Source organism: Arachis hypogaea, chromosome 1 (assembly GCF_003086295.3).
Source record: "Arachis hypogaea cultivar Tifrunner chromosome 1, arahy.Tifrunner.gnm2.J5K5, whole genome shotgun sequence".
Classification (NCBI taxonomy): domain Eukaryota; kingdom Viridiplantae; phylum Streptophyta; class Magnoliopsida; order Fabales; family Fabaceae; genus Arachis; species Arachis hypogaea.
This window is the reverse complement of record NC_092036.1, coordinates 31,035,544-31,062,202: the sequence shown is the minus strand read 5'-3', so window position 1 is coordinate 31,062,202 and position 26,659 is coordinate 31,035,544. Positions and strand designations below refer to the sequence as shown.

The following is a 26,659-nucleotide window of genomic DNA, read 5'->3' as shown; positions in this document are numbered from 1 at the left end:
GAACTTGTGTCCTCCTTATATTGCATGTTTTCCTTTTTTTTTTGGTGGCTATATTGCATGTTTCCCTTACCACTAACTTAGATTATTCTTTGTTATTTTTATGCTAATTGTTAATTATATAGTAAAATCACACAATAATTTTTTTAAATATTATTTTAATTTTATATTCACTTATATTTAGATTAATTATATTTTTTATTATTCATAATTATTAATATAAATATTATTAAATATTTATAAATAAAAATATCAAATATTTTTATTAATTACAATATAATTATTTTTTATGATTATTTAATATTTATTAATATTATTTTTTAATAAATACATATAGTATATAATTATATAATAAATATAAAAATACTTTAACATACAAATAAAATTAAAAATCTTTATGATTAATACTAAAATTTTATGTACTAACCAAATTATAACTTATTGATTATAATTTGTTTAAGTTTAATTGTGTTTAAGATATTAGTTAAAATATGTATTTTAAATTTTAATTTTAAATTTTTTATTATTTTTTATTTTTTTATTTATATAAGACTGATTTTATCGATTCAACTAATAATTTGTCAGTTAAACCAATAAATTAATAACCTAACCGATTCATAAATTTTTGATTTGGTTTTTACCACTGTGTTCCTCGGTCCAACGGATATGTAGTCAATCATTCCATTAATAAATGTCATATTTAGTGATCGTTTACTTTTCTTCAATTTCATTAACTTTCATTCTATGTTTCAGAACACTATCTAGATAGGAAACATGAGGCAAACAGAAGAATCTTAACAGAATTATTAGCTGACATTCACAATCATAATATTTTAAAAGATAGGTTAAAACCAAAGATTGGGTTTTACTGAATTGAGAAATGTCTTAATCTTGCTTGGAACACAAGGAGGAATGGTTAGGTGGTCTTTCTCCACTATGAAGACCTTGATATTTTAATTCCCACTTGGCCACATATTACATACTAACGACATTGATCTCTGTCTGGTATCATCCATCTACTAGAGGGGCACAATGCAAAAGGAGCAGACTATAGTCATAATTAGAAAATGACTTTGGCCCTCAAAGGAGATTCTTCTGAATGTAGCACCTTTCACAGGTCATGTCCCATACATGGTGGACGTTAGTGCCATTATAATGATTTTAGGATAACTGGTCTCCTCTAGCATTATATTACACATACACTTCATTATTTTCGATGCCTCCTAAAGAAGAGTCAGTCTCGTGTTTATAAGAAAAATTAATATCATATTTTTATAAAATATAAGAATATTGAGTATAATATAAGTTAAATCTCAGAAAACTTTAATATATATATATATATATAATAAAGGGATGTCGTATATATTATCGTTTAAATTTATGGTAGCCGACACTTATTGGAATGTTAAGAACAGAGAAATTTGACCTAAGCAAGACCATATTTTCCATATATTGACAATTCAAAGGTGTTATCGTTATTGAAAAATGAAAAGCCATCACGTACAGTGTGCTGACAAAGACTGCCATGAAGCAAGTCCCTTAAGCCACATGAAAACCATTTTATGGCTCTGGACCCAGCGTAACCAGTAGTAATCAATTCGAAACAAGAGGGAAAGATAGTAATAGGAGATAACATTGAGTAGATGTTTAGATATTGAGCCGTCATTCCTATATAAGTATTTAGTAAGGAATTTACATGTTGAGATTGGTAAGGCTATAAAGCAAAGTTCTGAAAATCCGATCGGTTATTGAATCGCTCTAGTAATTAGTTTATTGATTTATTGATTCAACTAATTTAACAGTAATTTAATCGAAAAAATTATTTTATAATATAATAATAAATAAATTATAAATAAATCCTCTAAAATATATTTATATTCACAATTAAGAAACAATCTGGTTTAGTTTCAGAATATTATAACAATTACTAGCCTATGCAAAGAGTATTAATAACATATCCAATTACTGATTTCATGTTTCATTAATGACTTAAAATCTCATTCCTATAGAGGTTTTTCTGAAAAAATCTAAAATCTATGAGCCTAGTTTAGTGCAGGGTGTGTGGAATGAAAATTGAAGCTGAAGGGTAACCATATCCAGAAACGTAACAACAAAGCCAAAGTCCAGGTTCAAAATCAGCAACAATATCAACCCGGTCAAAGCCTTTCAAATTTCAAATAATCATGAACAAAACAATAAATCATGAAAACAAAGAATATAAATATTCAATTGGAGCACCCAAATCTGGAGGCAACAAACCTCAATAATTTGATTAAGATAATCACAATCTAAGCATAATTAAGACACAAAAGCACCAAGAACAGCAGGACAATAGCACATTTACAATGAATAATCACAAATAGCGGTAAAAGCTCATCAATAATCAATTAATCAATGAACAAAAAACTGAAAACACAAATCATTCAAGAATAATTCAAAGATCAATAACCCTTATGAACAGAGCAAAAAAAAAAAAACAAAAAACAATGTCATTACACTATTACAGTGAGCCATGAAGAGAGCATTGACCTTCGAAGACCTTTTTTCCTTCTTGTGACTGAAGGTCCCGGCGGACCCAACTAGCCAGTTCTTGATTGATTTAGCGGTTCACCTCCGATTTTCTTCTCAACGGTTTTTTCCTGTGAGCCGACTCATTTGTATTGACAGTTTTTAGTTGGATCGGTTCAATTGGTTGGTCTGGTCCGATTTTCAAAATATTGTTATAAATTGAAAAATTAATTACTATTTAATTTATAACTCTCATTATATATAAGCTCAACTCTTTTAATTCAAGAACAATTAATTCCTCATTCTATTATTTATCAACTCTCTCATTTTACAGGAACTTAATTTAGAAGAAAAAAAGTATAATTGCTATTGTTATGTATAGTTTTTTGTTATCAACTTCTTTTCAACCATTTTAGTTTTTGAAAAAAAAAATTTGAACAAAAAAAGTATTAAAAACACAATCCGAAAAATATTGGTACTAATAATACAGATCTTGAAAGATCACAGAAGCTTATAGATGTTTGATAAAATCATTTAAACATAAGTAACTTGTTATTGAACATGAATTGTTATTAGATGATTTGTCAAATGATCATAATTTTATACTGCATTTATTTTATAGACACGGGACACTAAGACAAGATACAATAGCCCGTTTGGTTGGTGTTCATGTCTGTCAGAGACACGGACACGGTAACACATGTATATTGTTTGTTTAATGAGACACAAAATTATCATAGATACGGTGACACACGCATGGACACAAAATACATATTTTTTGTGTCTCATCTTTAACCTGTGACACAAGTTTGAGACACAGACATAGTTTTTTATTTTCACTTTTATCCCTGTTATCTTTTTTTTTTTATTTTTATTTATACCATTTTCCTCTTAATCCTAATCCACTTTTTTTCTCTTCTTTCTCACCTTCTTCCTCATTGCCTCCTTTCTTCTTCCATGCCTCCCACTCCAACCATCGCCTCACCTTCTCTGTCCCTCTCCACCGCCTCCATTCCTTTGTCCTTTCTTGTCGCCTCTTCTCCTCCTCCTCCTCTCTACTGCCTCAACTCTTCTCTCCCTTCTTGGCTCCCTCATCTTTGAGCTTCTTTCTGCTTAAATTTGTTGCCGCCTCCACTTTGCATCTGTCTTTACCAAATCCACCGTCGCCGCCTTTGTCGTGGCTCCCTCTTCCTCTCTCAATTCTCTTCCAATTTTCTCTCCGCTTCTCTTCTACAATTTTTCTGCCTCTCTTCCTCATTGCCAGATCTATTTAGTTTTCTATTTTTTTAATTCATATATTAAATTAGATTGGATCTGAATTTTGAATTTATTCTATGTTTGTTATTATTAATAGTTGTAATTTTTATTGAAATGGTGGTAGACAGGTGGTTATGGTAGTTTTAACAGTGACAATTTGAACTGAAATAATGGTAAAGAGGTGGTGTTAATGGTTTGTGGCAGGGATAACATTGTCATTTTGTTAGAATAGTAAATTACAAATAGTGTTCTGTCCTTGAATACCAAACAAGTTCTCAAATTTCATGTCTCATTGTGTCTATATCATTTTGTGTATTTGTGTCTGTGTCTTATTTATCTCCACCCACTAACCAAACGAAGCCCAAAGGTACAAAATTGTGTTGATGAGATATGGACAGAGACATTATATTTAGAACACTGAATTAGTGTATTTTATATCCATCTTGACAAGAAAGACACAGAAACACTAACAAGGAATACAACTTATTTTTTATTTTTTTTTATTATTCTTGTTAATTTTATATAATTATATTTTTTATTATTATATTTTTCATCTCAAATGTTTTACAACAACAACAACAACAAAGCCTTGTCCCACTAGGTGGGGTCGGCTACATGAATCAAACGACGCTATTATGCTCTGCATTGTATCATGTCTACATAGAGACTGTTTACATGCAGATCTCGTTTGACTACCTCATGGATGGTCTTCTTAGGTCTTCCTCTGCCTTTCGCCTCTTTTCCATCTTTCATCTCATCCACCCTCCTGACTGGGTGTTCTATCGGTCTTCTTCTCACATGTCCAAACCACCTGAGATGCGTGACAAACCCCAATTTGACGGTTTGTTTTGTATTGAATTTAGAGTATTTTTGATAACCTTTTGTCACATTTAGCCTATGAATTAGCATGGTTTTGTATCTCTCCCATATTTGTGCTTAAGTGTAAAAACATGCTTTTCAATCCTTATTTTGATGAATTCTAATTTCTCTTTGATTCCATAAGATGCCTTGATGTGTTTGCTAGTAATTACAGGATTGAAATAGGCTAGGCATGGATCAAAGGAAGCAAGGAAGGAAGCATGCAAGTGGAGAGAAGCACAAAAAAGCCAAAGAGTTGATCTCGGCCAAGCACGCGTACGCGCACAAGGCGCTCGCGCGCACATCGCAGAATTAGCCAGAGACGCGCACGCGTACCGTGCGCGCACGCGTCGTGGTCCGCACGTGATTCTTTTATTGCAACACGTGCCTGGCGATTTTGGAAGGTTTCAGCAACCAACTTTGGCGCCAAAATGCATATAAGAGCCAAGGATTGAAGGGGATTGACATACATTCACACCCATAGACTAATTAGGAGGGGATTAGATAGATAGTTAGTTTTAGAAGTAGTTTCTAGAGAGAGAAACTCTCACTTCTCTCTAGAATTAGGATTAGGATTAGGTTTAGGATAATCTTTCTTCTTAGATCTAGATTTAATTCATGCTTTGATTCAATTTTCTTTTATCAATTCTTAATCTTCTCATCTCTCTCTTCCTAGTTATGTGTTTTGATAATTGTAATTCTTCATTTTGTTTTTGGATATATTGTTGTTCCTTTATTTCCTTTCAATAATGCAATTTGAGGTAATTCATGATAATTGTGATTTCCTTGATTGTTGTTGATTAATTCTTTGCAATAATTGTAGTTCGATTCTATTCTTGTTGTCAATTCACTATGCTTTTCTTTTATGCCTTCCAAGTGTTTGATGAAATGCTTGGTTGGGTTTTAGTGTAGCTTTTGTTCCTCTTGGCTTTGGTTGAGTAATTAGTGACTCTTGAGTTATCTAATCCTTTTGTTGATTGATAATTTGAAGTTGCTAATTGATTTGAATACCTCTAAAGCTAGTCTTTCCTTTAGGAGTTGATTAGGACTTGAGGAATCAAATTAATTCATCCACTTGACTTTCCTCCATGGTTAGAGGTTGACTAAGTGGGAGCAATGGGCAATTTGCCATCATAATTGAGGAGGATAACTAGGATAGGACTTCTAGTTCTCATATCTTGCCAAGAGCTTTGCTAGTTGTTAGTTTATTTTCTTTGCCATTTATATTTCTTGTCTAAAATCTTAAAAACCCCAAATATAACTCACAACCAATAACAAGACACTTTATTGTAAATCCTAGGGAGAACGACCCGAGGTTTAAATACTTCGGTTTATAGATTTTAGGGGTTTGTACTTGTGACAAACAAATTTTTGTATGATTGGATTATTGCTTGGTTTAGAAACTATACTTGCAACGAGAATTCATTTGTGAAATTCTAAACCGTCAAAAATCCAATCGTCAATGCGATTCAACCATCTTTTTCACAATGGGTGCTACTCCAACTCTCTCCCTTATATCTTCGTTCCTTATTTTATCCAATCGCGTATGACCACTCATCCATCTCAACATCTTCATCTCTGCCACACTTAGCTTATGTTCGTGCTCTCCTTTGGCCGCCCACCACTCCGTACCATAAAGTATAGCCGGTCTTATAGCGGTGCTATAGAATTTACCTTTAAGTTTTAAAGGCACTTTTTTGTTGCATATAAAAGCAGATTCACTCTGCCATTTTGACCAACCTGCTTGAATCCTATGATTTACATCCTGTTCAATCTCTCCATTATCCTGCATCATGCACCCAAGATACTTAAAACTTTTAACTTTTCGTAGGATGTTTTCTCCAATCTTCACTTCTATATTAGGGTTTTTCCTTCTCAGACTGAACTTACATTCCATATATTTCGTCTTGCTATGACTTATGCGCAGACCATACACTTCTAGAGCTTCTCGCTATAAATCCAACTTCTTATTTAGGTCTTCCCTTGACTTTTCCATAAGGATGATATCATCGACAAAACGCATGCACAATAGCACAGGCTCTTAGATGTGCTCTGTGAGTACTTCCAAGACTAATGTAAAAAGGAATGGATTTAAGGAATAAGGATGATCCCTGGTGTAATCCTATACCAATAGGAAATTTCTCTGTCACACCAACTTGAGTCTTCACACTATTTGTGACCCCATCTACATGTCTTTAATTGCATGAATATATGTGATCTTTACTCTCTTCTTTTCTAAAACCTTCCATAAGACATCCCTTGGCACCCTATTATACACTTTTTCCAAATCAATAAACACCATATGTAGATCTATTTTATTACTACGATACCTATTCATCATCTTTCTTAATAGGTATATCGCATAAATCCAAATTGGTTCTCTGTTACTCGTGTCTCTTTTCAAAACCTCCGTTCTATGACCCTTTTCCATAACTTCATGGTATGACTCATGAGTTTGATCCTTCTATAGTTTCTGCAACTTTGTATATCCCCCTTATTCTTGTAGATAGGTACCAAGGTACTCTTTCTCCACTCATCATGCATCTTCTTTGACCTTAAAATCTCATTAAAAAGTTTGGTTAACCAGTTGATGCCTTTTCCTCCAAGGCCTTTCCAAATCTCATTCGGGATATTATCAGGTCCTACTGTCCTGCCATTTTTTATCTGCTTTAGAACCTCTTTTACCTCAAAGTCTCAAATCCTTCGATAGTAGTCAAAGTTTTGATCTTCTTTCCTTGTGCATAACCGACCAAGGCTCGGAAGAGTCTTCTGTTCCTCATTAAATAACTTGTAAAAGTAGCTCTTCTACCTTTCATTAATCTTCTCCTCTTGAGCCAGCACCTCTCCATCCTTATCCTTTATGCACTTAACCTGATCCAAATCTCTCGTTCTTCTTTCACGACTCTTTGCGATTCTATATATATCTTTTTCTTCTTCTTTCGTGCCCAAAGACTGGTAGAGACCCTCATATGCTCTTGTTCTTGCTTCACTTACAGCCACTTTTGTCTCTTTCTTAGCCGTCTTATATTTTTTCCAATTATCTGCATTGTGGCATAAAGACCACTCTTTAAAGCACTCCCGTTTTATCTTTATCTTTTCTTGTACACTCGCATTCCACCACCAAGACTCCTTGTCTCTTGGTCCTATTCTTCTAGATTCACCAAAGCTTTCTTTTGTTGTTCTTCTAATAACTTCTGCAATCTCCCTCCACATCTCTTCCACGCTTTCATTCCCATCCCACTTTGCCTCTTCTCCTACCCGTCTTAGGAAATTTCTTTGTTCCTCACTTTTCATCTGCCACCACCTCATCCTTGGGTTCTTCGTATGATGTCTTTTCCTCAACTTTTGTTCAACACGAAAATCCATGACGAGCACCATATGTTGTGTTGTCAAACTCTCTCCCGAGATAATTTTACAATTAATGCAAAATTTCTGGTCGACTCTCCTCAACAAAAAAAGTTGATTTGAGAGCTTGTTATGCCACTCTTATAGGTTATAAGATGTTCGTCTCTCTTTTTAAAACATGTATTTGCAATGAGAATATCAAAGGGTGAGGAAAAGTCCAAAATAGTTTTACCTTCAACATTGATCACCCCAAAACCATGCCCTCCGTGAATACTCTCATACCCAGTCACTTCTCTCCCAACATGGCCATTTAAATCTCCTCGTAAGAAAATTTTATCTCCCGAAGGTATGTATTGAACCAAACTTTCTAGATCCTCCCAAAATCTTATCTTGTGTTGTTCATCCGAACTGACTTGCGGTGCATAGGCGCTAATCACATGGAAAGCACCTCCCTCCACCACAAGTTTGATAGAGATGATCCGATCTCCCACCCTCTTGACATCCACTACGTCCTTCTTTCACTACGTATCCACAATAATTCAAACCCCATTCTTATTCTTCACCTTTTCTGTATACCAAAGTTTGAAACCAGAAGTATCAAACTCCCTAGTCTTCGCACCAACCCATTTTGTTTCTTATAGGCACATAATATTAATCTTCCTCCTTGTCATGGTGTCCACCACCTCCATGGACTTTCTTGTTAGAGTACCTATGTTCCATGTCCCAAATCTCAACCTTCTGTCGCTCTGATATTTACCTTTTACTTTGTGAACTAGCTTATTTACCCTCATCCGTTCATGAAAACGCGAGAACTCTTGCTCATTTAACACTACATCCGGGCACCGATGCAGCGGCTCTTGCTCATTTGACACCGTACTCGAGCCATACAGTGCGTTGCTTCCAAACAACGACCTAGCTTTAGCGCAATAATATCTTTGATTCATGTCATGGGGATTCGACTATATTTTTATGTTGGTTGTCGAAGACCTAACACAACCCTCCTCCTTTATCTGGGTTTGGGACCGACTATGTACCGCAAGTGTAACATAAGCGGAGTTTCATCTCAAATGTTTTGAATAAAAAAAAATAAATTGGACTTTCATAATTTGCTTTAGTTTATCATCAAACATACTATAAGAATACTAATTTTATATCTATACTTTTGTGTCTGTTTTCAGTGTCTTATCCTATTCTCAAAACCAAACACATTCTTAGAGGCCATGAGAGGCGTTTGCACTTTTAAAATTCATTTTGCCAACTTCAAAATATATTGAGAATTGTTTTGGTGGTTTAGTCTAAAAAAGTATGTCAAATTAGTTAGTTAAGGATAATTTAATAGTTTTAACTTTTAACTTGGACACTCCAATTATCTTGTATTCAGTAAAGAGTGATGTTAGATGAACAAATTATTTTTGTAACCAAGTCTTTTTACTTCTTATGCCTTTCCTTTTTTCCTCTTTCTTCTTCAACTAAAATTTCTGGTAATTAATACTTAAACTATTAGACTAACTTGGTTAACAAAATAACTTAATCATATACCATCATTGTTTTATAAAATATAACACTAAATACTTTTTTAAATATAAAACTGACCTTTAAAAAGGTGAAAGTCACTTGAACAAATAAGGAAGAGTTGGATTAAATTTCAACAATGCTTTTGAAGTTCAAATCTTAACATGGGTAGAAAACCAACATGTATTCAATTTAAAAAGATAAAAAAAAAAAACAATATATACCACTATAACTCTGATCAGGCATCATCAGAGTAAGCAACGAAAACCAATCCTTTTACCGTCAACACACTCAACTCTCAACTCTATAACTTGATTCATCTCAACCCGACCAACAAACTGCATCAATCTCATTCCTTGCAGACCTATATAACTGAAGCCTCTTGGCACATAGCTTCCTCCTTTCTGTCAATGTATAATCTTCGTCAAGCAACTGAGCCAATTGCCTTCCCTGAAAAATAGAACAGCAACGGTGAGTCCAGAAAGTGACCTAAACACCTAACTTCAATTATCGGAAAATAGATTTATATGCACATACAGAATTTAGTAATAATTCAGACTTCAGAAACAAATATCTTTTTTAACTGTAAAGTTCCCTATTCTGGTCAATTTTCCCAGTACAATACGAAGGATATGGCTATGAACACAATTTCATCCGGTGTCAAATGAATCTAAAGTTATGTCTCGTACCTCCTTTTTGCCCAGTTGAACATAGAAATGGTCAAGTAAAGTTCTCTTGGATTCCCGTACTTGACAATGAACCACGGCCTTTGGAATGGTATTCCTCAGTGTTTCTGATACCATGCCAATATAGGATAAAACATTTGAACCGATCCTCTGGAAGTGTCCATCTGAGTATCGGTCTGCCGATTGCGAAGTTGGATTTCCTCCCTTCTCAACTTCCTGTGGGAGTTTTCGAAAGAATTCAACAGTAAGATAAGATGATTCCATTTCTACCATTCGTAGAGTCGTCTTCTTACTGTCTTGGCGAAATCTCTCTAATGCCTCATTTGAAGCTGCGGCTATCTCAGCTTGAAGCGTTGGAAAGCGCCTCAGCTCCTGCAGCATTGGAAAAATTAAACACAACCATATTTTGGTTAGAAAGTAATCTGTTACTTTTTTTTCCGAAAAAAAAAACTAACAAAAAAAAAAAAAAAAAAAAAACTCAAACCTCAGTTTCTCCTATTGACTTTCTCACAAGTTCCTTCAGTATGAAGTGAACCTGCCACATATATCATTCAATAAGGAAAATTTCATTAACGTGACACATCCATAATCAGTATTAAAGTTGGCCAATAATATAGAACAAGTTAACTTAATCAAACTATTTAAAGCGGAAGCACTTACAGCATCCACAGAAGCTTGTGCGGGACCTTTAAAATAGTTAACTGAACTCTCTAGGAGACGCCGGTAACCTTGCTCTGGAGCGATCAGGTGAGGTTGGTACCCATCTGCCTCTGAAATCACTCGTTTCACATTTTGCAGTGACAAGTGACGGTCCAGTGGAAGCTTTCGCAATGCAGCTGGAAGCTGGTAATCAAAAACTATATGGATCCGGTTGCCACCTGGTCGTCTAGGAAAGATGAATATTGAAAGTATAAAATTTTCCTTTGCAGGAAGTATTAATCCGATTGTTTCAAACTTTCAGAGTAGGTAATAGGTTAAAAATCTCATAGAAACTTGTTTGTTCAAACAGATAATAACTGACAACACCTTGACCAAGGAAACAAAAAAAACAAAAAACTGACAACACCTTTAACTCCTACTTATATGTCATCCTATAATTCCTATAACATTTAAATGACTAGATATTTTTAGGAAAATGTAAGGACAAGTTTAGTTTGTTTTTTATAACATTTTATTTTGCAATTTATCTTTCATAAGAATTTCGGATAATTTATAAAATTGTCTTGGCATTATTAATCAATCTACTTCATCTTTTACAAGAAATTTAGATAAGAAACACAAATTTTATGCGCGTAGCTATTAGTTGAGCTTGGGGGAGAGAGAGAAACAGCAAGAAAACCATAGTGATGGTGAGAGCGGAACATCAATGGATTGAGGTGAGGAATAGGAACAACAGTTCTTATCAACAGAAAATCTATAACCAGCCACCATTAGCTATAGGTGAACAGTCTTGGAAAGCTTTTAGAAGGCTTGAACAGAGATCTTTCACCATGTTTGTGTTGTTTTTGCATGTTTATGTGCTGTTGGATCTTAACCTAGACTTTCTCCCACTTTCATGGTCAAGAGTGTTGATCTATAATTAGAAACTAAAGCCGATATTAAATAATAAATGCATGTGGGGTGGTTTAAAGGGAAGGAGGAGACCAACTGGAAGCAATTTGTTTCAAGATCTATGTGTAGAATATAAAGCTTAAAAGGAGTCTACATTAAGAAGGCAATAGAAACAAGAGGTGTTATAACCAAGGTAAGCAAGGTGAGCAGACAGATGCAGTGGCCATAGAGAGGGATTAGACTATTATGGTGGATTGTATAGATTTTTTTTTTTTTTGACTGGGGGGGATTGTATTAGGAGTTGAAACATATAAGAGGAATGTTTTGGTTGTTAGTCATGAGTTTTGTGTTTTGCTCTTGTTGTAGCTCATGATTATGAATCCGTCCTTGATGGCAATACCAAAGAGGTTGGATTAATAGTCATTGAGTATGTCTTACTTTGCTCCCTTTAATAGGTCGAGTTGTAACGAACGATCTAAAAAAAGCTATATATGATTGAAGAACTGCATATATCTAAAAAAAAAAAATGAAACCTCTGGTCGTAAGTCAAATGTTTATCAGTATAGAATTGGGTAAGGCATTGTTATTCTCCCATAAAACGTCAGCATTTATGGAGGATTGCAAACAGAATAATTTTAGAATAGAAGAATGACATGATTTCTTACCCTCCATCCAAATGCTCCTTAAATACCCGTTCAAAGGCACGACATAATTCCAAAATGGTGTATAGCTGGGCCTGAAAAAATAGAAGGAAGCTTGATAAATATCCTATTTGGAATTACTTTCAACTAATATTGATAGTAGATGGGATATTTACCCCAACATCAACTGCTACTGGTCTACCAAGGTGCGCCATCTCTGCCTCTAGCTCATCAATGCTTCTAGTAATTAAAGAAGCAATCCCTGGGATCTGTGCCCGTATCACGGACTCTAGATGCTGAAACAAAGTCAGTTCTTATACAAATTGCCACTACTACAAAGAATTGCAAATCCCATCACTGTAATTGCCCCATAGAAGGATAAATAAAAACCTTTGAGAGAAGTCTTGCTAGATACTCCGAACCCATTTTGCTGGCCAAGTGTGAATAATCAGGACTAGTGGCAAAAAATTCACACTCCCTCTGCCTAGCAGCAAGCATATCTATATTCCTATTGATATCTGCCTGAGAACGGTTTACAACTCCCACCCAAGGATTTCGAAGACGATATGATCTGTCCTCAAGGACCTACAACATGAGAAATTGGTAAAGTTACCGTCAAAATCAGAAAATTTATCCATACATCCAATTTGAAGTTGATTCGTAGAGCCAACAGTATAGTCTCATAAATTTAGATTTTAGAATGCTGAAAAGGTGAAGATTCTTACATCCAGAGCATTTGTTCCCTTGTCCATCAAGTCAAGCTTTGTCAACACTCCAAATGTTCTTTCACCTAAAAGAAAAGCATTTTGAGTGCATGATCAAGAAAAACACAATTAGGAAATAAACACAAGAGTCATATCATCTAACTATCGAAGCATGATAGTAAATAAACTGCATTAACTATACCTGTAGGGTCAACTTGTCGGGCAACTTTGATCGCATCTGATGTTGCTATATCTTGGTTTGCTGGAGTAATAGCTAAAATTAAGCAATTTGGCTGCAATACAAAACTACAAGTTATCTATCCAATAGATCCATTGAATATTTTGACTTGGCCATTTTCATTAAGCAGGAATTACATTTTTGTTCTCTTTCCCACAAAAGTGAACATAGTTCAGATTTCCACGCTCGTGTAGGCAAGGTTAGGGGAGGGAAAGGGAACTCATTTTCTGTAGGAGTGTAGATAAGAGTAAATTCTTTATATACCTTTTCAATGTATGAGTAAATCATGTTTTCAATCTCTTGAACAATACTTTCAGGCTGCCCCTCTGACAAAATAAAACATCTTTTCATAAACCAAGAATAGCAAGTTTAAATTGATAATAAGCAGAAGCTGAAATCGATGTTCAACCTAGAAAGGACGAAGAAAAAAGTGTACCTATTGCAACCTTTGTCAAACCAGGTAGATCTATAAGCGTCAGATTGACAACTAACAACAGAAAGGGTAATAATCAGACCAACTTGAATAACACAAGAATTGGGAACAACCATAATTCCATAAACAGACAGCAACCTCTCCTATATGCAGCATGCATAAACAAAATAAAAATGTAGAAAACCTCTTTACCATTTGGAGAGTAGATGCTGAGATGGATGGGAACATGAGATATCTGTTTTGATTTCCCAGTAAGTCTATCAGTTTCCTCTTCAATTTCCACTCGAACCTTAGCTACAAAAAATAACTAAGAAATCAAACAGAAATCTTGAATATTATTACTAAAACAATCAACTAGAATCAGATTAGAAGATAGTAAGATACATATCACTTATTTATTACAGTGACCAGTGTCAACTTGTATAACACTAATAACATAGCAGCTAATATTATATTAGAGTTTTAAGTCAACCGAAGGAAATGCTCGCACTAAGAGATACAAAGATAATCTTAGTCATATATCCTACTGTTAAACACATTATTACTGAATACAAATTGACACAATGCAGCCATGCGTTGGCTCAATTTAAGAGTTTAAAAAAATGCATGCAGGGAGCATGCTGTAATCAGAGAACTCTAAGTTCCACTATATTTGAATGTATATTTGAACTTTATGAGAAGACATACAGAAGTCTGTAAACCGTTTCCTTGGCAAGTGAAGAAATTCCGCATGTTCTTGCACCCCGTCTTCTGTTTTATGAAGCTGCAGCACCAAAGGCCTCCGAGTCACAATCCCTACAAAGCATTTGAAATGTAAGATATCCAGGGAAAAAAAAAACAAAGGAAAAAAAAGAACAAAAACAAAAACAAAAGGCCAAGCATTGCTTTTTTTTTTTCAGCACCGAAAGTGAAACGTTACTTAATTTCTCTGCATTTTATTTTTTAGAATTTAGCTAACATGCATCCTAACTCCTAAAAGTACATGTTAAGGTTATCGATTATAAAAGATTTTATAAGAAACATTGCAAAATTAAAATTTCCAATACATTTGTTATGCATTTATTAAAGTAAAAAATTTTAAAATCTCTATTTATAGTAAATATTAATATGTGTAGTAACATATTAGCTAAATCCATTTTTTTCATTATTATTCAGAGTATCATTTTTTTTCATTAATATTCAGAGTATCATTTGTCCCTTCATTATCCAAAATTATCATGTTCATGAATTTTTCATTTTGATGCCAGCAAGTCAGTAACAATAATAATTAAATAAAAATAAAGTTTTCAAAAAATGAAAAAAGAAAACATAGCTTATTGTCAGAATTGTCTTATACTGTCCCCTTGTCAGAATTCGACAGTTCTTGTAAAGCAAAATTCAAGAACAATAAAATGTTAAAAATTAAAAATTGTGTTGATTTCTTCCATTTCCAAATTTTTCTCGGCAACCAAAGAAAACTTTCAGTGGAAAAAATATAAAATTCCAAATCAACTGTTAAATCGTAACAAACCTGATCCCCGAGGCAGAAAATCACGGCCAACAATGCTCTCCAACACCGACGACTTTCCAGAACTCTGCATTCAGTTACAAACCACGCTTCCATCAAAAAAAGGTTTCACAGTCACGGAAAGCAAAACCAAAAGCGCATAAGAACGTGAACTGGCGTTAAAATCTGAAATCAAACAGACAATTCAAACGCATTGTAGAAAGAGAAGAGACCTGGCCGCCGACGACGGCGACAGAGGGAAGAGCTTCCCAGAGTGTAGGGAGAGCGGAGTCGCCGCCGTGGTCGCCGAGGACGGTGCATGCACGCTGAATACGGTTGACGAGTCCGATCAACGAGTCCATCGTGGTGTGAGTAGGTTTGGAAGCGGTAGGTTCGGGCTCAGGTTCGGAGGAAGAAGAAACGATGGGAAGGAAGGAGGCTAGGAAAGTGAGTGTGAGGGGTAGGAAAAGAAGGAACGGGAGGAAGAAGAGAAAGGAAGCTATTTTTTTTTTTTTGTTAGTGATTTTTGGGTTTGGGTGCAGTTCAGTATTCAGTGTTCAGAATTCAGTTTGATTTCTGTTACGTTATGACGGTTTTTTCTCTCTGCGGGTGTTGCGTATTTCTTTTTAATTTTGAATTTGGTTGCTTTTTGGCCGTTGAAAAGTGCTGTTTGGATGTGGAGAAGAGCAGCGGGGTGGGGAAGGAGGAGGAGGCGTGACTTGTCTTACTACCATTAACTTTTCACATTATCATTTAGTCATTATAGTCATTATATGAATCGTTAATTAAATAGGTCCAATCCAAATATAGTTATATACTTATATGTAAAGAAAATTAATTAATAATATTTAATTTATTTATATACTATTAATTAACTATTTATAAATACTAAAATAATCACACATATTTACTATTATCATCATGTTAATAATAACATAATATATATTAATTAATCTATGAAATATAACGACTGAATCAATTATTAGATTCTTAAAAAAATTGATATCTTAATTTTATTTTTAAAAATATTCATATAAATTAATTTGGTCTTCTTATTAACTTTTGTTAATTAGTATTAGTTTGAATTGATTTTTTTTAATTTAAAAATATTTTTTTAAAAAATAAAATATGTTTATTCAATTTTAAATTTATTTAGATATATATATATATATATTTTAAATATTTTATTAAAAAAAAGACATTTTTAATATTTTTAATTTTTTTAAAAAAATCTATTTAAATATGTTCATACCCTGACCCAACGCTAAGGTCCAGGTCCATATGACGAGATCCAACCCACTAATTGGACTCCTCAATACACCGACCTCATCTTAAGAAGTCGGTGCTCCCTACGACTTGCTCTAAGGAAGTTGGGAGCGAAGATTAGCTGGCAGATAATAACCGACCCTAAAATCTCTCAACCCATTTCCAGGAGCCATATAGTAACCTCCCTAAGATAAAAGGACGGTTATCCACCTTAAAAGGTGAAACTACTCCAACAGTGGTTATTGGTTCGCCACTATAAATACACTGATATCCCTCAGGTATCTCTAAGTCCCAATACTCTCTAGACCTGCTCACACTCTTGCTAACTTAGGCATCGGAGTGTCTTTGCAGGTACCACCCCCCATTCTCTCACGCTCACAAGTCGGAAGGAGTCTCTGAAGGCGTAAACCCGCTCAAAGGCTTCCTCCTTCATACGATTGGGCCAACCTAACGAGTCCAGCCCATTAACCTCCGGTTACCCAACGTAACATTGGCGCCGTTACCGGGGACCCGAGGGATCAACCCATAATGGCGGACAACTCACTAGAAGATGGTCATACAGCGTCTGATTCCGAGCAAGAAAATCCAAATATCGGAAACAATGACGCAGACCTGACCCTTCATCAAGGAACCAGCGACCAGCATTGAGAAGGCACCTCTGGGCTCAAAAACCCAAAGGTAAACTCCTCGGAAGGACGAGAATTCGGAAAGGAAGGGCCACCCCATGCAACTGAGCTAATGGGGCTGGTCCACAACCACCAAGGTCGTCTGGAGCAACTGGAACAGGAACTAGAACGATAGCGAGAGGCGGAAAGAAACCTCCGGGAGGAAATAGAACGACGAAAAGAGTTGGAAGAAAAACTCTTAAAACTTGAATCCTCCCTCAAAAGCCGGAACTCCCACGGCGACCGAGAAGAGTCGCCCCTGGGAGGAGAGGACCCGTTCAGTGAGGACATAATGAGGGCGAAAGTTCCAAGAAACTTCAAAAGCCCTGATATGAACCTCTATGACGGAACCACAGACCCGAAGCATCACTTAAGCAATTTCAAAAGTCGGATATATCTGGCTGATGCTTCTGATGCAACTCGCTGCAAGACTTTTCCGACCACCCCGTCGAAAGCGGCGATGAAGTGGTTTGATAGCCTCCCTCCAAGGTCGGTTACCAGCTTTGAGGACCTCTCAAGAAAATTTCTAATGCGATTCTCCATCCAGAAGGATAAAGTAAAGCACGCGCCGAGCCTCCTGGGAGTTAAACAGGAGGTCGGGGAACCTCTGCGTGATTACATGGAAAGGTTCAACAAATCGTGTTTGGAAATTCAAGATCTGCCCACAGAGGCAGTTATCATGGGATTAGTAAATGGACTTAGAGAAGACCCCTTCTCTCAGTCCATATCAAAAAGGCACTCGACCTCCTTGAGCGATGTACAGGAGAGAGCAGAAAAGTACATCAACATGGAGGAAAATGCCAAACTACGGGAGCCCAGCTGGCGACTGGGGCCCCCTCACTCAACAAAAGAAAAAGAAAGGGAGCCTAAGAAAAAAGAGGAGGTCGGCCCCGACAGGCCTAGGAGATATCACTCCTACACTCCTTTAAAAGTCTCCCTAGTAGACGTATACAGAGAAATTTGCAACACTGAAAGATTGCCGCCTCCCAGACCCATCAAAAATAAAAGGGGGGTCGTAGCGACTACTGCAAATACCATAAGATATATGGTCACTCAACAAATGATTGCTATGACCTCAAAAATGTGATAGAAAGGTTGGTCAGGGAAGGCCGACTTGATAGATATCTCACGGATAGGTCGGACAATCATGGAAAAAGAAAGCGAGATGATGAAGACAGAAGAGACCCGCCGCCACAAACCCCCGAGAGACACATACATACAATCTCGGGAGGGTTCGTAGGAGGGGGCTCACTAAATCATCTCGCAAAAGACACCTGAAGCGAGTTTATCAAGTTGGAAATGAATCTCCCGATCTCCCAACCATCTCGTTCACCAAAGAGGACGGACAGGGGATCGTCCCCGGGCATGACGACCCGGTGGTAATAACCATGATCTTGGCAAATGACAACCTCCACAGGACCTTGGTGGATCAAGGGAGTTCGGCATATATACTTTTTAAATCCGCATTCAATAAGTTAGGGTTGGATGAAAGGGAGCTAAAAGCTTACCCGGACACCCTATATGGATTAGGAGACATGCCAATTAAGCCACTGGGATACATCCCCCTTCACACGACCTTTGGGAAGGGGGAAAATTCCAAAACTCTGAGCATTGACTTCATTGTCATTGATGTCGGATCGGCATATAACGCCTTAATCGGCAGAACTACGTTAAATCGGCTCGGAGCGGTGGTGTCAACCCCTCACCTTTGCATGAAATTCCCAACACCTAAGGGAATAGCGACGGTACGAGGAGACCAAAAATTGGCAAGAAAACGCTACAATGAAAGATTAAACCTCCGAGGAAAGAACAAGGAAATCCACACCATAAAACTCGGGGGAAGAAAAGCAAGGGAAGAGCTGCGACCACAACCGGGTGGAAGAACCAAAGAGGTTCAAATCGGAAAAGAGGAAGAAAAAAGAACCAACATAGGGGCCAGCCTAGGCAAAGATCTGAAACAAAGGCTAATAAAGCTCCTACAACAAAATTCTGACCTCTTCGCTTGGAAAGCTTCCGACATGCCAGGGATAGACCCTCGGCTCATGTCCCACAAGCTTTCGGTACACCCCGGATCATGACCCGTACAACAGCGCAGACGTAAGCTCGGTGCAAAACAAGCTCAGGTGGTGGAAGAGCAAGTGCAAGCCCTCTTGGAAGCCAACTTCATCCGAGAGGTCAAATACCCGGGATGGCTAGCAAATGTAGTGCTAGTTAAAAAACAAAATGGCAAGTGGAGGATGTGCGTCAACTATACCGACCTGAATAAAGCATGCCCCAAAGACCCGTATCCACTTCCCAGTATTGACACCCTAGTAAATGCAAGCTCAGGGTATCAATACTTATCGTTTATGGATGCTTACTCGGGTTACAACCAAATCCCGATGTACAAGCCGGATGAGAAAAAAACTTCATTCATCACACTTAGAGCAAATTACTGCTATGTGGTGATGCCATTTGGGTTAAAAAATGCCGGGGCCACGTATCAAAGGTTGATGAATAAAGTGTTTGCCCCCCCCACCTTGGGAACTTAATGGAGGTCTATGTAGATGACATGTTGGTAAAACCTAAGGAGGAAACAGACCTTCTGACAAACCTCTCGCAAGTTTTAGACACCGTAAGGTCGCATGGGATGAGACTAAATCCCACAAAATGCACCTTCGCGGTGGAGGCGGGAAAGTTTCTAGGGTTCATGCTTACACAAAGGGGAATCGAAGCAAACCCCGATAAGTGTAAAGCTATCTTGGAAATGAAAAGCCCGACTTGCCTGAAGGAGGTCCAATAATTAAATGGAAGGCTTGCCGCCCTGTCCAGGTTCCTGGCGGGATCGGCACTAAGATCCCTTCCACTATTTTCCCTACTAAGAAAAGGATGCCAGTTCGAATGGACTCCAGAGTACAAAGAAGCTTTCCAGGAGTTCAAAAAGTTCTTAAGCCAGCCTCCAATCCTGACCCGACCCCTAGTCGGGGAAGAGCTCGTCCTATACCTGTCAGTAGCAGACAAAGCTATAGCATCAGCTCTAATATGGGAAGATGAAGTCGGGCAGCATCCTGTGTACTTCACTAGCAGAGTTCTACAGGGCCCAGAACTAAAGTATAAAAAACTTGAAAAGTTTGCATACTCCTTAGTAGTGGCCTCACGCCAATTACGGCCGTATTTTCAAGCACACACGATAAAAGTCCGAACGAACCAACCCATAAAGCAGGTCCTTCAAAAGACGGACATTGCGGGAAGAATGGTTCAATAGGCAATAGAACTCTCTGAGTTCGACTTGAAATACGAAGCCCGAACGGCAATAAAAGCTCAATGCCTCACCGACTTCCTAGCGGAGTACGCGGGAGATCAAGAGGAGAAATCCACCGCATGGGAGTTATATGTAGATGGGTCCTCTAATAAAGTTGGAAGCAGGGCAGGCATAATATTGGTCAGTGAAAGGGGAATGCAAATTGAAGTTTCCCTCAAGTTTGAGTTCCCAGCTTCCAACAACCAGGCATTATATGAAGCCTTGATTGCAGGGTTAAAACTGGCAGAAGAAGTCGGTGCGACCAAAGTAATAATATTCAGTGACTCTCAGGTGGTGACCTCCCAAATAAACGGAGAGTATCAGGCCAAAAATCCCAACATGAAAAAATACTTGGACAAAACCTTGGAGCACCTTAGGCACTTTGAAGAGACCGAGGTAAAGCATATAACTCGGGACCTCAACAGCAGGGCAGATGCCCTCTCCAAGCTAGCAAATACCAAACCAAGAGGAAACAACAGAAGCCTGATCCAAGAAACTCTCCCTGAACCCTCCGTGGACAAAATGGAGGTTGCTCAAGATGTCTTTGAAATCATCGGATTAGACCTCGGATGGATAAAGCTCTTTGTCGAATACCTGAAATTCGACATCCTCCCCAAAGAGGAAAAAGAGGCCAAGAAAATCCGAAGGGAAGCACAAAACTACACGCTGGTGAAAAATATCTTCTATAAAAGGGGGATATCAATACTACTACTAAAGTGCGTCCCGACCTCAAAGACAACCGAGGTGCTAGAGGAGGTACACAATGGGATCTGCGGAAACCATCTTGGAGCAAGGTCGTTAGCTAGGAAGGTAATCCGAGCCGGATTCTACTGGCCGACCTTACAAAAAGATTTCATGGAATTTGTGAAAAAGTGCCAGCCATGCCAAATGCACGCGAACTTCCATGTAGCCCCTCTTGAGGAACTCATTAGTATAACTTCCCCATGGCCTTTCGCAAAATGGAGATTGGACTTGCTAGGACCATTCCCACAAGCGCCGGGGCAAGTAAAATATCTAATAGTGGGAGTGGATTACTTCGCAAAGTGGATAGAAGTAGAACCATTGGCCACCATCACCGCTCAGAGAAGTTGGAAGTTCCTCTACAAGAACATTATCACCAGGTACGGGGTACTCCACTCCATCACCACTGATAATGGCACTCAATTCACCGACTCAACCTTCAAAAACCTGGTAGCCAGTATGAAAATCAAACATCAATTCACATCGGTGGAACATCCACAAGCAAATGGACAAGCCGAAGCTGCAAACAAAGTCATATTGGCAGGGTTGAAGAAAAGATTGCAGGACACAAAAGGAGCATGGGCCAAGGAACTCCCACAAGTACTTTGGGCTTATTGGACCACACCTCAGTCTGCCACAGGAGAAACACCCTTCCGACTTGCTTACGGCATAGAAGCCATGATACCGGTTGAAATCAACGAGCAAAGCCCAAGGGTGAACTTCTACGACGAGGTGGGAAACATAAAGGGGCACAAAGAAAAACTTGAACTTCTCCCTGAAGTTCGCGAATGAGCCCATATTAGAGAAGCAGCATTGAAGGAAAGGATGACAAACAGATACAACCAGAAAGTCATTCGAAGGAGCTTCGCCTCAGACGACTTGGTCCTAATTAGAAATGACATAGGAGTCAACAAGTCTGGGGAAGGAAAGCTCACTGCTAATTGGAAGGGACCATACAAGATTAGTGAGGTCCTAGGAAAAGGTTATTACAAGGTGACCGACTTAAATGGCACCGAGTTACCCAGGTCGTGGCATGCTTGTAATATGAAAAGGTACTACAGTTAAAAGCGAACTCTACTCCCTGATGTACTCTTTTCCCAACTTCATGCTTTTTTTCCAAAGTAAAAGGGTTTTTTCTGAAGAAGGGTTTTTAACGAGGCATCACAGTAGAGACTAAGAGGTCGTAGATACCCCGAAACCCTTAGTAGCGATAGAGTACCTTTACAAATAAATAAAGATCTTTTTCAAATATCTCTTATAAATTCCTTCCCGCTTTCTACGAAATGCGCTGACTTAAGCTCAACAAAGCGTGAAAATCCCATGAACCGACCTAGATGGTCGTCAGGATAAAACGACGAGGTACAAGTCGGTGTAAAGAGGTTATAAAAGTCGATCGTGAATAAACTTAGAAATTTACTGAGAAACAAATCAGAAATTCCAAGAAGCGAAGAAATGCATCGCAAAAGTAACCTAAGTCCTGAAAACTCAATATATCAAAAACTGAGCACAAGGAATAACGAAGAGAGATCAGGAAACCCATATAAGGCAATAAAGACTGTCCCAAACCTTCAAGAAAAGTTCAAAGAAAAACTTAGAAAAAGGGACAACCAACCAAGAAAAAGGTTTTTTCAGAACAAAAAGATCAAAAAAGGTTTCGAAACCTAAAACAGAAAGAGCATGCGCACAACCAACAAAAAATAACTTAAACCCTTGTCCAAAAAAGGGCATTTTTAAATATTTAAATATTTTTGTTTACGGCCATAAAAGGCCAAGAAAATGTCAACCTCATACCACAACAACATAAAAATAAATAGTTTAAAAAAAAGTGGGGACCCACAAGCTTGGCCCCCATATAGTCAGAGATAATTTTTCAAAGGGCATCACCATCACCACCTGGAAGAGTAGTCAGAGCACCACCAGAGTCAGGGAGAGAGACATCCATAGGAGTTGGAGGAGAAGTTTCAGGAGACTTGGAGGAACTCGGAGCATCGTCTGGTCAGGGGGAGACTCTATAATTCTCTGACCCCGAGTCTTCAGCTCAAATTCAGAAACAGGTCGGGGAGGAGATACGATCACCCCATCAATTACAACCTTGTCCGGGTCCAAGGGTGAGAGGTCCAAGTCGGGAGCAAGAACTCCGACCTGTTCCTTAAAAACCCTCCATGCCTCCTCGGATCCCTTAGCAATAGAGTCCTCCAGCTCCGCATAGGCGTCCCGAACCCTCACTAGATCTTTCTTGACCTCCATAAAGTCCTGGAACAAACTCGAGTAGCTCTGCTCCGCCTTCTCCCGTAGGCCCTCTGCCATAGAGCATCGGCCCATTAACTTCTCCCCTCCTTCTGGAGATTATCCCTCTCTTCCCTCAGCTTGGTGACCTCCTCCTTCAGGCTCCTCTCAGCCTCTTGATATAAGAGAATCCTTCCCTCCAGCTCTTCAACCCTCTGGGACGAACCCAAAGAGTTAAGATGGGTCTTCTAAAAAATATCAAGAAACTTGCTGCACACCCCCGCCGCCCCTAACACTTTCCTAAGCCAGAATAGTAAGGTGATTTCAAAGAGAAGCATCATCCATACTTATACGTGTATAAGGATAGATATGCTCCCGGATGAATTGACGCACATCCACCTTGGCCTCACCTTCGAAAGGAGAGCCAGACTCTAGAGCCTTGTGTTTTTTCTTTTCTAGCTCAGGAGAAGGTCGGGAAGAAGGGGGCGGCAGAGAAGAAGCCGAGGAAGAAATAACGATAGGTCGGGCAAGGGTCCCCAAACTGTGAGAAGAAGGGGGAGGAGAAGGACCGGCTGCCCTGGCACCACCAACCCTGGCACGGGATCTAGCCTTGGCCTCCTGAACCCTCTGGTAAGACTCCCTCGAATTCCTCTTTGCCATCTTTGCAAAAACCATTAGGTAAAAAGTCAATAAAACAAATCGGAGACAAACAACTCAGAAAGTCGAAAAACCCAACAAACCAATACGACACTACCTAATTGGGCCTGCACAAAGGTTGGGGACCCCTGGAGGAACTTCTTGGTATCCAAATAAGGTGCTCTTCACCAAACTTCTCGGAGAAACCCAACGATGGCCGCCTCCACCTCATCCAAATCATCTAAACTATTTTTCTCGCAAGGAGAGGCCTCTAACCAGTACAGAGGAAAGCGAGGGGAAGAATTTTCATCCAGGAAAAAAGGGTGGTGACCCTCTATAGCTTGCACTTTGAAAAAGAAATTTTTAAAGTCATGAAAGGATTCATCAAAAAGGGTAAAGACTCTCTGGCCTAGTATAGCCCGGAATGAAACCCATTGTTGTTTGTTATTTTTCCCACTGAAGGGCTTAGTCATGTGAAAAAGAAAAAAGAAAATCCTCAAAGAAGTCAGGAAATCTAGGGCATGGCTAATGAATTGATAAATTTTCAAAAAACCCCAAGAGTTGGGGTGGAGCTGTGTAGGAGCAACACGGCAGTGGCCTAAAACATCCATCTCAAAGTCAGAAAAAGGGAAAAAAACGCCCAGGCGGGTAATCATACTCTCATACATATAGAAAAAATGAGGGACTGCCTCAGAGGCCCTCCCAAAGCAAACCCGGTCTTCGGGATCTGGGACAACCAGTTCATATTTCAGCTCGTCCTCATCAGAGGTACAAAGCCTATGATGAGTGCGGAGGTTGGTGATGAAGTCCGTATCAATAAGGGGTTCTTCCCCCCAAAACCGTGACATCCACCCATTGAGCAAGAATTTCAACAGAAGACATTTTTGTTTTTCTAGAAAAAACCTACAAAGAAAAAAGAAAAAGGGATCAAAAATAGGGTCTCTAAGGGGGACCTGAAGTCAGATCCCTGACAAAACAAAATCTACGACCAACTCTCCTCTCAAAATAAAAAACATGCAACTCTATAAAGAAAGGATAAGAAAAGAAACTTACCTTTTTCTCTTGCAAGAAAATGAAGCAACAGCACTCGAAAAGGAAGGAGCTTTCTTCTTTCAAAGGGTGCAGATGGAAAAGTTTTCAGAAACGAAACAAGCAAGAAGAAGGAAAAGTATTTATACACACGTTAGGGGCATAAAGGTATAACAACCCATACCATTCAAAAGTTGCACCGTTACCAATGTAACCGCCCCCGCGTATAAATCCTCAGACCCCTAAGAGATGTGACGTTTGATTTGACGTGACTGTTGAAAACTTTTAAAACACGTCGGTTCCAAAAAATCACGTCGGATCCTTATCAAGTCGGCTACGGTCTCGAGTTATAATACTCGACCCCAACCCTTAAAAGGAATTGGGCTCGAGTAGGGGCACTGTTCATACCCTGGCCCAACGCTAAGGCCCAGGTCCATATGACGAGATCCAACCCACTACTTGGACTCCTCAATACACCGACCTCCTCTTAAGAAGTCGGTGCTCCCTACGACTTGCTCTAAGGAAGTCGAGAGCGAAGATTAGCTGGCAGATAATAACCGCCCCTAAAATCTCTCAACCCACTTCCAGGAGCCATATCGTAACCTCCCTAAGATAAAGGGACGATTATCTACCTTAAAAGGTGGAACTACTCCAACGGTGGTTATTGGTTCGCCACTATAAATACTGACATCCCTCAGGTATCTCTAAGTCCCAATACTCTCTAGACATGCTCACACTCTTGCTAACTTAGGCATCGGAGTGCCTTTGCAGGTACCACCCCCGATTCTCTCACGCTCACAAGTCGGAAGGAGTCTCTCAGGGCGTAAACCCTCTCAAAGGCTTCCTCCTTCATACGATTGGGCCAACCTAACGAGTCCAGCCCATTAACCTCTGGTTACCCAACGTAACAAAATATAAACTAAGTTTTTTATTAAAAATATCTTTTCAAAAAAGATAGAAAAATATTTTTTTTAAAAATCAATTCAAATTGACATGTCTTTGTTAAGTGTTATATTTTTTAAAGTTAGATAATTTTATTCATGTAATGAAAGAAAATATAGATATCTATATGTGGGATAAAGAAGAAAGAAAGATGGAGAACTCCCAATTTTTCAACACTCTAATATAGAATTAACATCATATAAAAATCTAATAAAAATAATAAAAAGAAAGTAAGATTCTTATCAATTAGGAATTGGAATTTTGTTGAAGTTTCTTTTACAAGTTTAAAGTTGACGCTACTACCACTTTCACACTAATTGATACATTTTCAAGTGTAAGCTTATTTTTGGCCTTTCCTAAAGACCAGCTTAAAATCACCATCATCAATATTTGTAAGGAATTATTTGATTGGGTACGTAGGACCCTCATTCTCATGTTTCACTCAACATAAAATCAACGTTGTTGGTGCCCTTTATAGCTGGTAAGCCATTTTTTTTAACATGTACAAATTCTTATCTTAGATGACAGAAATTGTAATACCTCAACAAAAATATAATATCTAATTAATATTTTTCAAAGATTACATTAAAACATTAAATTTTCAAAAGACTAATTAATATATTACAAATTTATGTTATTTAAATATTATTATTTAAAA

At 38.0% G+C, this 26,659-nt stretch overlaps 1 protein-coding gene across 1 annotated transcript; it reads right to left on the bottom strand.

The window, feature by feature from the left end:
- Nucleotides 1-9,579: 9,579 nt before the first annotated feature.
- Nucleotides 9,580-15,999, bottom strand: LOC112801295 (phragmoplastin DRP1E). The gene is made up of 15 exons (XM_025843957.3): nt 15,450-15,999; nt 15,241-15,304; nt 14,418-14,525; nt 13,923-14,024; nt 13,734-13,784; nt 13,562-13,623; nt 13,262-13,352; nt 13,081-13,145; nt 12,746-12,940; nt 12,532-12,651; nt 12,380-12,450; nt 10,824-11,049; nt 10,648-10,698; nt 10,167-10,535; nt 9,580-9,927 (listed from the first exon to the last, which is right to left on the bottom strand). The coding sequence occupies exons 1-15, from the start codon at nt 15,576-15,578 to the stop codon at nt 9,799-9,801; spliced, it is 1,833 nt and encodes a 610-aa protein (XP_025699742.1). The 5' UTR covers nt 15,579-15,999; the 3' UTR covers nt 9,580-9,798.
- Nucleotides 16,000-26,659: the final 10,660 nt, after the last annotated feature.

Bases quoted from the DNA above. Each gene is read 5' to 3' on its own strand.
- LOC112801295 (XM_025843957.3), bottom strand. From the start codon at position 15,578: ATGGACTCGTTGATCGGACTCGTCAACCGTATTCAGCGTGCATGCACC. The intron at 13,353-13,561 runs GTATATAAAGAA...TTTGTATTGCAG, and splicing joins TTTACTCATACATTGAAAAG to CCAAATTGCTTAATTTTAGC. The intron at 12,941-13,080 runs GTAAGAATCTTC...CTCATGTTGTAG, and splicing joins AGGGAACAAATGCTCTGGAT to GTCCTTGAGGACAGATCATA.